Here is a 12,617-nt window from a genome sequence, read left to right as displayed (position 1 = left end):
ACCAACTGAGCCACCCAGCCCCTCATCCTTTCTTCTTGGTTTTCTTTCTGCCTATTTTCTTGAGAATTAATTTTGTATCCTTCCTATTAAGTTGAGGTATAAAAATGTATTTCTCAAACCCTTCTACCTTTTTTTGTTGAGTGTTATCTTGAGGCTGAAACATATGTTAAGACATGTACCCAATAAGTAGTTTGTGATATTTTAAGTGCTTTATTTATTTATATTAACTATTAGCTGTGTGCTTTAGTTTTATGAACTGAAAAGTAAATAAATTTGTTTTACAAATAGGAAATGATGTGGTTTCTACTGTAATTATTACACAGTAAGGAAAAATACTTTCTTAGACCAAGATAGATTTTATTGCATAGCTGTATTGATTTAAGTTGACATGTAATAATCAGCATGTATGCAAAGTGAATAATGTGATATATTTGGACATCTATACATCCTTGAAACCATCACCACATTCAAGGGACATATCTATCATTCCCCTAAATTTGCAATTCCTTTCTCTACCTCCTTCATTTCTCTGTCCCTTCCCCCAATCCCAGGTAATCGCTGTTCTGTTTTCTTTAACCATAGGATTGGTTTACATTTTGTAGAATTTTTATTTAAAAGAGGTAATACAGTATGTACTTTTTGTTGTTGTTTAGTTTTGCTACTTATTTTGATATTCATCCATGCAGTTGGTTTTTAATAGTTCATACTTTTTATTACGGAGTAGTATCCTATTATTTGTATATGCCAGCATTTATTTATCCATTTCTTTGTTGATGAAAATATTTGATAATTTCTACAAATAAAGCTTTAGGTACACTTCTTTATAGAGGATATAACTTTCATTTTTCTTGGGCAAATACCTAAGAATGAAATTGATCATAAGGTAGGTAAGGTTTAACTTTTTAAAAACCTCAAACTATTTTGCAAAGAGGTTGTCTCATTTTACATTCTTACTAGATATCTTTGATCCATATCCTCACCAACACTTGTCAAGTCTTTTTAATTTTAGCCACTCTTTTGGGTTTGTAGTGGTATCTCATTGCAGTTTTAATTTTCATTTCCCTAATGATGCTGATGTTGAGCATTTTTTCATATGATTATTTACCAGCTGTATGTCTTCTTTGGTGAAGTGTCTATTTAGATGTTTTTCCTGTTTTGAAAATTGGATTGTTATTACTGAGTTTTGAGAGTTCTATATATAATTTCTAAAATCAGGTAGTTTTAGTCTTCCAGCTTCTTTTTCAAAGTTGTTTTGAATTTTATAAGGCCTTTGAATTTCCATGCAAATTTTAGAATCCATTTGCCATTTTCAGACATGCTGGCATTTTGATTGTGATTGTGTTGACTCTAAACCAATTTGGGGGAGATCTAATATCTTAACAACATTAAATCTTCTGATCTATGAACACTGTATATCTCTCTGCTTCTTTAGGACTTCTTTACTTGCTTTCAGGGTGTTTTGTAGTTTTTAATATATTGGTCCTACACATATTTTTGTCATATTTTCCTCTACTTTGTAATTTGGTACTAATGTAAATGTTATTGTAAATATGCTTCTGATTATGCATTGCTGTATATAAAGATAGAGTAGATATTTTGTATATTGATACTTTATCCTACAACCTTGCTAAACTCATTTATTGGTGGTATTTTTGTAGATTCTTAGGATTTTACATGATGATTGTGCCATTTGCAGATAACCATGACTTTACTTCTTTCGACTTTTTTTCTTATTGCACAGGCTAAAACTTCCAGCATAATTTTGATAGGGAGTGGTGATAGTGGACGTATCTTGCTTTGTTTCTGATCTCGGGAGGAAAGTGCTCATTCCCTTACCACTAACGTTCTTATACATACCCTTCTTCAAGATTTAGGAAGTTCTGTTCTTAGCTTACAAGCAAGCTTTTTTTTTAAAATCAGGATTTGATTTGATTAAATGCTGATTTTTAAATGTTGATTTTGTCATATGCTTTTTTACATCTGTGTATATGATTTTCTTTTCTAAAAAAGTTTTTTGAAAAATTATTTTGAATGTTTAACAAACCTTGAATTTCCTAGCGCAAGTCTTACTTGGTCATTATCTTTTTAATCTATTGTTGAATTTGATTTGTTAAAATTTTGTTAAAATTTGCATTTTTGTTCATGAAGGATTTGATTTGTAGTTTTTTTGGTACTAGTTTTATCTGGTTTTGGTATCAGAGTGATGTTGGCCACATAGAATGAGTTCGAAAGGATCTTCTTGCTTTCACATTTCTGGATCAGTTTGTGTAGAATTGTTATAGTTATTCCTTAAATATTTGGTTGTATTCACCAATGAGCCTTTCTGGTTCAAGAATTTTCTTTGTGGGAAGGTTTTTATCAAATATGTTCAGGAGTACCTGGGTGACTCAGTTAAGCGTCCTCCTTGGTTTCAGCTCAGGTCATGATCTCAAGGCTCATGAGTACAAGCCCTGCATCAGGTTCTACGCTGACAGTGTGGAGCCTTTTTGGGATATTCTGTCTCTCTCTCTCTCTCTCTCTCTCTCTCTCTCCCTCTCCCTCTCCCTCTCCCTCTCCCTCTCCCCCCCCCCCCCCCCCCGTCTCCCCCCTCTCTTTCTGCCCCTACCCTGCTTGTGCTCGTTCTCTCTTAAAATACACTTAATTAAAAAAAAAAAAACACTCATAATGTTGTGCAGCCGTCTCTACCATCCATCTCTGTAGCTCTTTTCATCTTCTAACTTGTCTTCTTTTTTGAAAGGTATTTTTACTGGGTTACTAGGTTCATAGTATTTTTTTTCTTTCAGTATATTAAAGATTTTGCTCTGCTTGTCATCTCTCTCGTACTGTTCACAAGTAAAAGTCTGCAGACATTTTATCTTTGTTTCTCTGTGTAATTATTTTTCCTTTTGCAGCTTTTAAGATTTTCTGTTTATTATTTGTTTTAAGCCATTTGATTAATGTGCCTTCCTGTAGTTTTCTTTTCTATTCTTCGTGGAGTTTTCATATACTTGGGGGTTCATTGAGCTTTTTGTGTCTAGGTTTATAGTTTTCATGAAAAATAGAAAATTTTTTGCATCTCTTCATTGTCTTCTTTTTTTTCTTTTTGGTGATAGCCCAAGATATAATTCACATAATTCATCCACTTAAATGCACATTCAGTGGTTTTGTATATTCACAGAGTTTTGCACCCATTACCACAATTAGTTTTGACAACATTTTCATTGCCTCCAAAAGAAACCCGATACATATTAGCTTTCATTTCACCTCAGCTAGCCAGACCTTGAAAGCGTTAATCTTTTTTCTGTCTGAATGGATTTGTTACTCTCCTGGACATTTCAAATAAATGGAATTATGTAATGTGTGGTCACTAGCTTTTTCCATTCAGCGAATTATTTTTAAGGTTCAATCGTGCTTTAACACGTATTAATATTTCATATGTTTGAATATACCACATTTTATTTATCTGTTGACAGACATTTGGATTGTTTCTGTTTCTTGACTCTTAAGAATAATTCTGCAGTGAGCATTTAAGTTTTTGTGTGGACATGTGTTTTTCTTTCTTTTGGGCATATTCATCGGAATGAATTGCTGGCTCATGTGGTAACTTGTATAACCTTTTTGAGGAACTGCCATACTATTTTCCAAAGTGGCTTCATTAGTTTACATTTCCACCAGCAGTATGTGAAGGTTCTAGTTTCTCTACTCCTTGCCAATACTCTTTTTTATTATAGTCATCTTAGTGGGTATGAAGTAGCGTATCATTGTTGTTTTTGATTTGCCTTTCTCTGATGGCTGGTGATAATGAGCATCTTTTCAAGTGCTTGTTGGCCACTTGTGTATCTTCTTTGGAGAAGTGCCTGTTCTTTGCCCACTTATAAATTGAATTATTTGTCTTTTCTTACTGAGTTGTATCAGTTCTTTATATATTCTAGATATAAATATCTTATTAAATTTATGACTTTCAGATAGTTTCTCCTGTGTGAACACACTTTTCACTTTGTTGATGGTGATCTTTGAGGCACAAAAGGTTTTAATTTTGAAGTACAGTTTAACATATTTTTTGTTGCTTATGCTGTTAGTGTCCTATCTAACAAACCATTGCATAATCTCAGGTCTTGAAGGTAAATGCCTCTGTTTTCTTCCAAAAGTTTTTGAGTCAGTTTTTGTATATGGTGTAAGGTAAAGGTTTAACTCTTAAAAGTTAAAACATGTGGATATCTGGTTATCTTTTGGGTTTATTTCCTAAGATATTTTTTTCTGTCCCCAACTCCCCTATTTTGGGGACTCCAATTACATATATATTAGGTTGTTTAAAGTTGTCCAAGAGTTCATGGACGTTGTGTTTTTTTTAATGTTTATTCATTTTGAGGGGTGGGGAGCACGAGTGGGGGCGGGACAGAGAGAGAATCCAAAGTAGGCTAGCACAGAACCTGAGGTGAGGCTTGGTCTCACAAACTGTGAGATCATGACCTGAGCCAAAATCGGGAGTTGGATGCTTAACCAACTGCGCCACACAGGTGCCCATGCATGTGTTTTTTTCTAGTATTTTTCTCTCTTTTCATTTTGAGTAGTTTTGTTGCTGTATTGTGAATTTTGCCCTGTTGGGCAATGCATATTTTTGTATTCCTATAACCAGTATTGAACTTTATTTTGGGATACAGTTAGGTTACTCAGAAACAGTTTAGTTCTTTTGAGGCTTGCTCTTAAACTTTCTTAGGTGAGACCAGAGCAATCTTTAGGGCTGATTTTTTTTTTTTTAATGTTTTTATTTATTTTTGAGAGAGAGAGAGACAGAGCATGAGCGGGTGAGGGGCAGAGAGAGAGGGAGACACAGAATCCGAAGCAGGCTCCGGGCCCTGAGCTGTCAGCACAGAGCCTGATGCGGGGCTCGAACTCATGGACCGTGAGATCATGACCTGAGCCAAAGTTGGACGTCTAACCAACTGAGCCACCCAGGTGCCCCTGATTTTATACCACTAATAAGTCCAGCACCTTGTGAGTTATAATACATTTCCTTCTGGTAGTTGGCAGCACTAGCTAGCTTCAGTTCTGTGTAAATGTAGGGATTGTTTTTACTTCTTTTGGGTGTTTTTCCTTCTGGCTCAGGCAATTTCTCACATGTTTATACTGATCAATACTTAGCTGAAAACTTGAGGGGGAACTTTTTCCCATCTCCAGACTTCTTTGTTTATCTCTTCCTCTCTGGTACTGTCTCTGCCTTTGTAAATTCTGGTCATCTTGGCTTCCCTGCTCCAGAACTTAGGGGAGATCACTGTGCTGCCCTTGGGATCTCCTACCTGTGCAGTCCAGGAAGCTGAGACAGTTGTAAGGCCTGCCTTGTTTGTGATCATTTGGGGATCACTCTTCTGCACTGGTTGAAGTCTAATCGCTGAAATTTGTTGATTCATATATATTGTCTGGTGTGGTAGTTGTTCAGGTAGGATAGTAAATTTGGCCTCTCTTACTCCACCTTGATTAGAAATCTTAAGATTGCTTTTTCAGCCAATAGAAAACCAGTTCTCAAAGACTAGTGTATTCCCATTACATCTGTTTGTTTCATTCTGTCTCAGACTAGATCTTAGACCATTAAAGAGATTGGAGGAAAGTTCTTAGATGGATTGTAGAAATGATTGTCATCTTACCAAGAAGTACCAAAGTACTGATTTAATGTTACATTGAAAGAGATTACTTTCTTAGTTACTGAACCCGGGGTCTACTACTGTTTGATTATGACTTCACATCTTTGATGTTTCTGGGCAAGTATTTTTGCTTGTAAATTATTCAGTACAGCTTTTGTTTAGTTATATGATTCTTGATGCAGTTATCACTTGAGTACACTGGTCTTAAAACTTTGTTAAGCTGAGAATATATGGTTTACCTTTTTTTTGCAGGCAGAATTCTTGTTTTCTAGAGTATAGATAGGAACAGCCTCCGAGAGAGGATTTGATTTTTTTTGCGTATCCAAATTGATTGTGGTGACATACTAGATTTATCATTACTATAAATCATTCATATCTTTCTTTCGTGTCATAGCTGAGGCAACCTTAAAGGATAAAGTCTTAGCTGTTGTGCTCTTAAAAAACAATGATGCATTTTAAACACTGAGATTTTTTTAGTTTGCTAAGTAGAGCTTATAACCTAATCATAGCAGTACGTTGTCCTAGAATAGGTAAGCTTTCTCCTGTTAAACCCTTCCTCACAATGTTTTGAAAGATAGATTATTATTCATTGAAACATCTAAATGTTATTTGATCCAGGGACCAAATTGTAGACAACACCATATAATCCTTTCCCCATTTTTTCCTTCTCTTACAGGAAAAGTAAGAAGCTTAAGCTCATCTTTGTGGTCACTAACTCACTTGACAGCTTTGCATCTGAGTGACAATTCCCTGTCCCGCATTCCTTCAGACATTGCCAAGCTTCACAATCTGGTGTATCTGGACCTGTCCTCTAATAAAATCCGGAGTTTACCGGCAGAACTCGGAAACATGGTATCACTCAGGTGTGCAGATTCGACTTCTTTTCTGACTTTAACCCCCTACAAACAAAATGAACACTTATTTTGCTAGGAAACTGCACTACCAATTAAATGGTATTTGAACAAGAGCAAACATAATTGTATCCCTTGTAAAGTTTTCTGGAAAAATTGAATGTCAATAAATAATAAATTAGGTAGATACATTGCCTAAAATTTGTTTTATTGCTATGTTATGTGTAATATACTTTATTCCTAAACCAAATTTTTGGATAAAGTGGGGGTAAATAAATAAAAGGCAGTTATGTTAATCCTACATATGGACTCTCCTGTTACAAACGATTGTGGTGCTTTCCTCTCTAAATTCTGGGGTACCATATTATGCTTAACACAGGGTCCAGGATACCACTGCCAAGGAATGACACCTTTTTGGCCATCCCAGGGCTTGTACGCATGATAGTAATAAAGCCTGGACTCAAAAAAAAAAGCTAGAATTAGTCACTGCATTTGGAAGACCACAGTGCAGAGTAGAGGAGTAGATAGGATATGGAGTCACACAGTTCAGTTTGGAATCCTGTGACTTTGCTATTTACAAGTTGTGTGATTTGGGGCAATCTCCTTAACTTTGCTGAGTGTTTTGTCCTCTGTAAAGTTACTGTAAAGCCTACCTAGCCAGGGCTGAGATTAGAGATACCTGAGATAATGAGTAAGAAACTACTAGCACCCTGCTGGACACATATTGTATTTAATAAATGGTAATTGCTATTTCTTTTATTATCCCTGTTTTTTTGTATGGTAGCTGGGATCCACCCAAGTTGAAAGTAAAGCTAATTTCTAGTTATTATGTTAATCCCAGTGGAAAAATCTTGCTCCATATCGTATTACTTGCCTTTTCTTTTATTCCCCTGGCTGTTTTGCTGCTTCCTACCATTTGCTGCATAGTAAAAAGGAATAAGGACCTCGTGAGAGTTTCTTTACCTTTGTTATTCCCACTCCAGCTTTTTGACATTGTTTTGGGCTTAATTACTGAGTATATACCATGACCATTTTTAATCTCCTTAAAAGACCTCCTTTCCCATGTGATATATGTGGAAATAAATGGGAACAAATTATTTAGACTTGTTTAGTTTATGGCCTCACCAGCCTCTGGTTCACTAAGTAGTAACCGAGGTTCATTTAAATTCTAAGAACCAGGGATTATACTGGTTCTTTTTTTTTTTAGAAGTAGTTCTCACCTTTAAAAATTGATAAATAAAACTTACCGCAGAAAATTGTAAGTATCTCGGTGTTGGGTCTTTGTTTCTTTTCACTACTGAAGATTCTTTTGATAGTTCCTAAAAAAATATTAATTGTTAATAAAGCTTCCATTATGTCTAATGTGAAACTTTAAAATTTGGAGAAATATTAATGGTAAACTTAATTTTGCAGCTGTCATAAGCTATTTTCAGTTGGTGCTACATGATCATTTTAAATCTCATTTAACAATTCACTTGTTAGGCTGTTTTATCATTTCCACTTTCTTAAAGTTGTGTAGTAGACTCCATATGGCTGGATCAGTGCTGCTCTTGGGCAGTCTGTGGACTGTGCCCATTTGTAAACTGTGTCATCAGCCTGCAGTGAAATAGACAACGTGTGAGAGCAGTTTTGTATCTATTGAATGTAATGCACTTTAAAAATATGACTTGTGCTTTGTTGGTCTTTTTTTTTTTTTTCTCCTCTCTTTTCTTGAATTAGAAATTTAAAAAAAAATTTTTTTAATTATTTAAAAATTAAAAATATTTTTAAAATTTTTCAGTATTTATTTTTAAGAGAGACAGTGTGAGCGGGGGAGAGGCAGAGAGAGAGACACACACAGAATCCAAAGCAGGCTCCAGGCTCTAAGCTGTCAGCAGAGAGCCTGACACAGGGCTCAAACTCATGAACTGTGAGATCATGACCTGAGCTAAAGTTGGATACTAACCCAGGTGCCCTGGTTTTCTGTTATTTTTAAAATGTTTGGTCTGTGGCAATCGGGGGTTTTTTTGTCGTGTTTTGTTTCTTTGCTACATCATTGTTTGAGAAGCACTGTATTAGACATTGGAATATAATATAAAATTTTTCATTCTGAGAAGAATATTAGAAATTATAGTGCTGATTTTAGCCATGGGTTAAAAGGTAATATATGTTCTGATGTGGAATTTTTACATCCACAGGGAACTCCATTTAAATAACAACCTGTTACGAGTTCTACCTTTTGAGCTGGGAAAACTGTTTCAGTTGCAGACTTTAGGCCTGAAAGGTATGATTTCTATATTTGTGCTTCTTGTGGTTTGTATGTTATGTCTTTGAGTCTAAAGAAGCTGTAAGAGGGGGATCTTGTTGCCAGGGATTTGCAGGCTCACTCTTCCCCAAACTTCATCAGTTTTTTAGGTACATCCCAGTGGTTTTCTCTCTTGTCCACCTGGAGACTGTCTGCTAATCTTTGTATTCCTTTTTACTCCTAGCCCGGCTTTTCTTTCTTCTATCCTTTGTTTCAGTCAGTTCAGTGTTCTGATGATACATTCCTCAGATCATACTTTATGTCATCATACTATAAATGGCTTTCTTTAAAAATTTTTTTTTATGTTTATTTATGTTTGACAGAGAGAGTGCAAGTGGGGGAGGGGAAGAGAGAGAGGGAGACACAGAATCTGAAGCAGGCTCCAGGCTCTGAGCTGTCAGCACAGAGCCAAACATGGGGCTCGAACTCATGAACTGTGAGATCATGACCTGAGCCGAAGTCAGATGCTCAACCAACTAAGCCACCCAGCCACCCTTTGGCTGAGACTCCTTAAAAGCCCTTTAAAGTTTTGTTTTAACTTTGAAAACAAAAATATAAAATGTAGCAACATCAGAATGAACAATTAATATTGTGTCACTTTTGTGTCTGTTTTCTAATACAAAGAAATAGAACATTACAGAATGTAAAAACCCTCTTTGTTCTTCTTTAGGTCCCTTTCTCATCCCAGAAGCAGCTACTGTTTTATGTCCTCTTAGTTTCAGGTTTTGTAATCTTAACAGTATTTATTTTACAAAAGTGTGTTCATTTCTCTAAGGATTCACAAACTTTATTTGACATTAGGGTCATTGGTCACACATGTCCACATTGTGTTAATGTGTATGAAAGCCTTGGAAGCGTTGGGGAGTGATAGGGCAGTCTTTGTGGCACCTTAGTTTTTGAGGATCCCTTGCTCTTTCATTTCAGAAAGATCCTCTAAAATGTTTGACCTCTAGGTTTTAGGTTTCTTTCTTCGAAATAGAGTTTCACCGATTTTTTGGACAAATCCATTACTTTTCTGAGCTTGCCCCACTCACTTGTTAACTTCTGACAACCGCTGATTTGTTCTCCATTTCTAAAACTTTGTTATTTCAGGAATATTGTGTTAGTAGAATCATGCTGTATGTAACTTGAGAATAGTTTTTTCCACTCAGGTTAATTCTTTGATGATTCTCACAGGCTGTTGCATGTTTGCTTCTTTACATTGATGAGCAGTGTTCCATGGTATGGATCAATCATGGTCTGTTTAACCAGTCACCTGTTGAAGGACATCTGGCTGGTTTCCAGTATTTGGCTATTGTGGATGAAGCAGCTATGAACAATTCTGTGTACAGATTATTATGGCACATAAGTCCTCATGTCTCTAGGATAGATACCCAGGAATGCAATTGCTTGGTCATATTTTAGTGTTGTTTAGTTTTTTAGGAATCTGCCAGACTTTTCCAGACTGGCTGTACTATTTAACATTTTCACCAGTAATGAATAAGTGATCCAGTTACTCTGAATCTTCCCCAGCTTTGGTGTTGTCACTATTGTTATTTTAGTTTTTCTGATAGATGTGCAGTGACATCTCATTGTGGTTTTAATTTGCATTTTCCTGTTAGGTAAAGATATTGCACATTTTTGCATGTCCCTACTTGTCATCTGTATGTCATCATCTGTGGAATATTCTTCATGCCTTTGCCCATGTCCTAATTGAATTGTTTTTTTACTGTTGAATTTTCAGAGTCCGTTATATTTTCTGGATACTAGGCCTTTGTCAAATATGTGATTTGCAGACATTTTTTCCCCAGTGTGTAGTCTTTTCACCCACTTAACACACCCAGTTCCAGCGCTGTGGGGCTTTCCCCCACACCAACAAGCAATTCTAGGATACCAGCTGGATGTCCTGTAATTCAACTAAATTCTGACACTACCTACCCAAAGATAGCCTCAGATTCCATGGATAAAAGGTTCAGTCCCACAGGACTGCTACTTGCCCATGCCTCCCTAACTTCAGATTCCAGTCACAAGGCCAGGTTGTCACCTGTGCTCCTGATCAAGGTTCCCGCGGCCCCCTTCTTGGGTTTGATCAGTTTGTGAGAGTGGCTCACAGTAATAAGGAAACCCGTTTACTCACAGATTCCCAATTTATTATAAAAGGATATAACTCTGGAGCAGCCAGATGGAAAAGATGAGTAGGGCAAGGTATGGGGAAAGGGCACAGAGCTTCCATGCCCTCTCCCTCTCTCCGAGAGCACCACTCTTCCCGAGTCTCTATTTGTTCACCAACCCAGAGGCTCCTTGAACCCCATGCTTTTGGGTTTCTGTGGAGGCTTCATAACATAGGCATGACTGATTAAATCATTGGCCTTGATGATTGAGCTGACTTCCAGCCCCTCCTCCTGGGGGACTGGAACTGGAAGTTCTAACCTTCCAGTCACATGGTTGGTTCCTGTCAGCCAGCCCCCATCCTCCTTTGGAGGCTGAAAGTTACTTTATTGACACAAGAGGCACCTCTACAACTTCACTTTGGAAGAAATCCTTGAATCACTTTCAGGATCTTAGGAGCTTTAGGAACAGTGGATGAAGATCAGATATGTATTTCTTATTATAAATCATGATGTTACACAGGGTCTTTTCTGTAACAAAAGGTTTTGGTTTTGATGAAGTTGTTTATCATATTTTCCTTTTATGGATCCTGTGTTTTGTGCTGAACGTTTCATGGCTTTATGTTTTACATTTAAGTCTGTGATCTGAGTTAAAATAGAGCTAAAAGAAGTAAAGGAGTAGTTCAAGTTTCATTCCTTTGTCTGTGAATGTCCAGTTGCCCTAGCACCATCTGTTGAAAAGTCTACCCGCCATTGAATTTCCTTTACACCTTTCTCTCGAATCAGTTGGACATATCTGTGTGGATCTATTTCTGGATTCTCTCGTCTTTTCCATTGATGTATTTGTCTGCCCCTTTGCCAATAGTTACTTGAAAGTTGAAATAAGGTAATTAAGTCTTGAAATAGGATAGACTGATTCCCCTACAATAGTCTTTTTCAAAATGTTTTTAGCTATTTTAGTTCCTTTGCCTTTCTATATATATTTAGAATAGTCCTGTCTATAGTTAAAAGAAATATTGCTGGGATTTTGATCAGAATAGTGTTAAACCTGTATATCAAATTAAGGGAGAATTAACATCTTTAATATGTTGAGTGTTCTGATCCGTGAATATGCCATGTCTCCTTATATTTAGAATTTTGATTTTTTTTTCATCAGTATTGTGTAGTTTTTGGTATATAAACCACATAAATGTTTTGTTAGATTTATTTCTAAGTCTTTTTGTTTGGGTTTCTTTTTTTTTTCAAGTGGTTGTAAATTATAATGTATTAAATTTTGCCTTCCATGTGTATGTTCCTGGACATAATACAATGGATTTTTTTTTTTTTTTTTAATTTCACCCATCCTCCCAACCCCCACCCCCTTCCCTCTGGCAACCACTAGTTTGTTTTCTGTACTTAAGAGTCTGGTTTTGTTTGTTTGTTCATTTGTTTTGCTTTTTAGATTCCACATATAAGTGGGATCATGTATTTGTCTTCCTCTGTCTGACTTATTTCACTTAGTATAATAACATTCCATTGTACGTACATACCACATCTTCTTTATCCATTCATCTATGGATGGATAATTGGGTTGCTTCCATATCTTCTTGGCCATAGTGAATAATGCTGCGTGGAATATTACTTAGCCATAAAAAGAGAGAAAGCGCAAGATCTTGCCATTTGTGACAACGTGGATGGATGTACAGGATATTTTATACTCAGTAAAATAAGTCAGACATGGTTCATATATCTTTTTGAATTGGATGGATTTTTATATTTTTATATTAGAGTCTTAGGA

At 36.1% G+C, this 12,617-nt stretch overlaps 1 protein-coding gene across 3 annotated transcripts in view; it reads left to right on the top strand.

The window, feature by feature from the left end:
- The window catches only part of CNOT6 (CCR4-NOT transcription complex subunit 6), a 74,077-nt gene that overhangs the window by 45,715 nt on the left and 15,745 nt on the right, over window positions 1-12,617 (top strand). For all 3 annotated transcript variants that reach the window (XM_047866532.1, XM_047866522.1, XM_047866541.1), the window contains 2 exons: window positions 6,295-6,481; window positions 8,647-8,732. In XM_047866532.1, the coding sequence (XP_047722488.1) occupies window positions 6,295-6,481; window positions 8,647-8,732 (273 nt within the window). The remainder of the gene's footprint in view (window positions 1-6,294; window positions 6,482-8,646; window positions 8,733-12,617) is intronic.

This window comes from Prionailurus viverrinus, chromosome A1, assembly GCF_022837055.1.
Source record: "Prionailurus viverrinus isolate Anna chromosome A1, UM_Priviv_1.0, whole genome shotgun sequence".
NCBI lineage: Eukaryota > Metazoa > Chordata > Mammalia > Carnivora > Felidae > Prionailurus > Prionailurus viverrinus.
The sequence above is the reverse complement of the archived record's forward strand: the minus strand, read 5'-3'. Positions and strand labels throughout refer to the sequence as shown.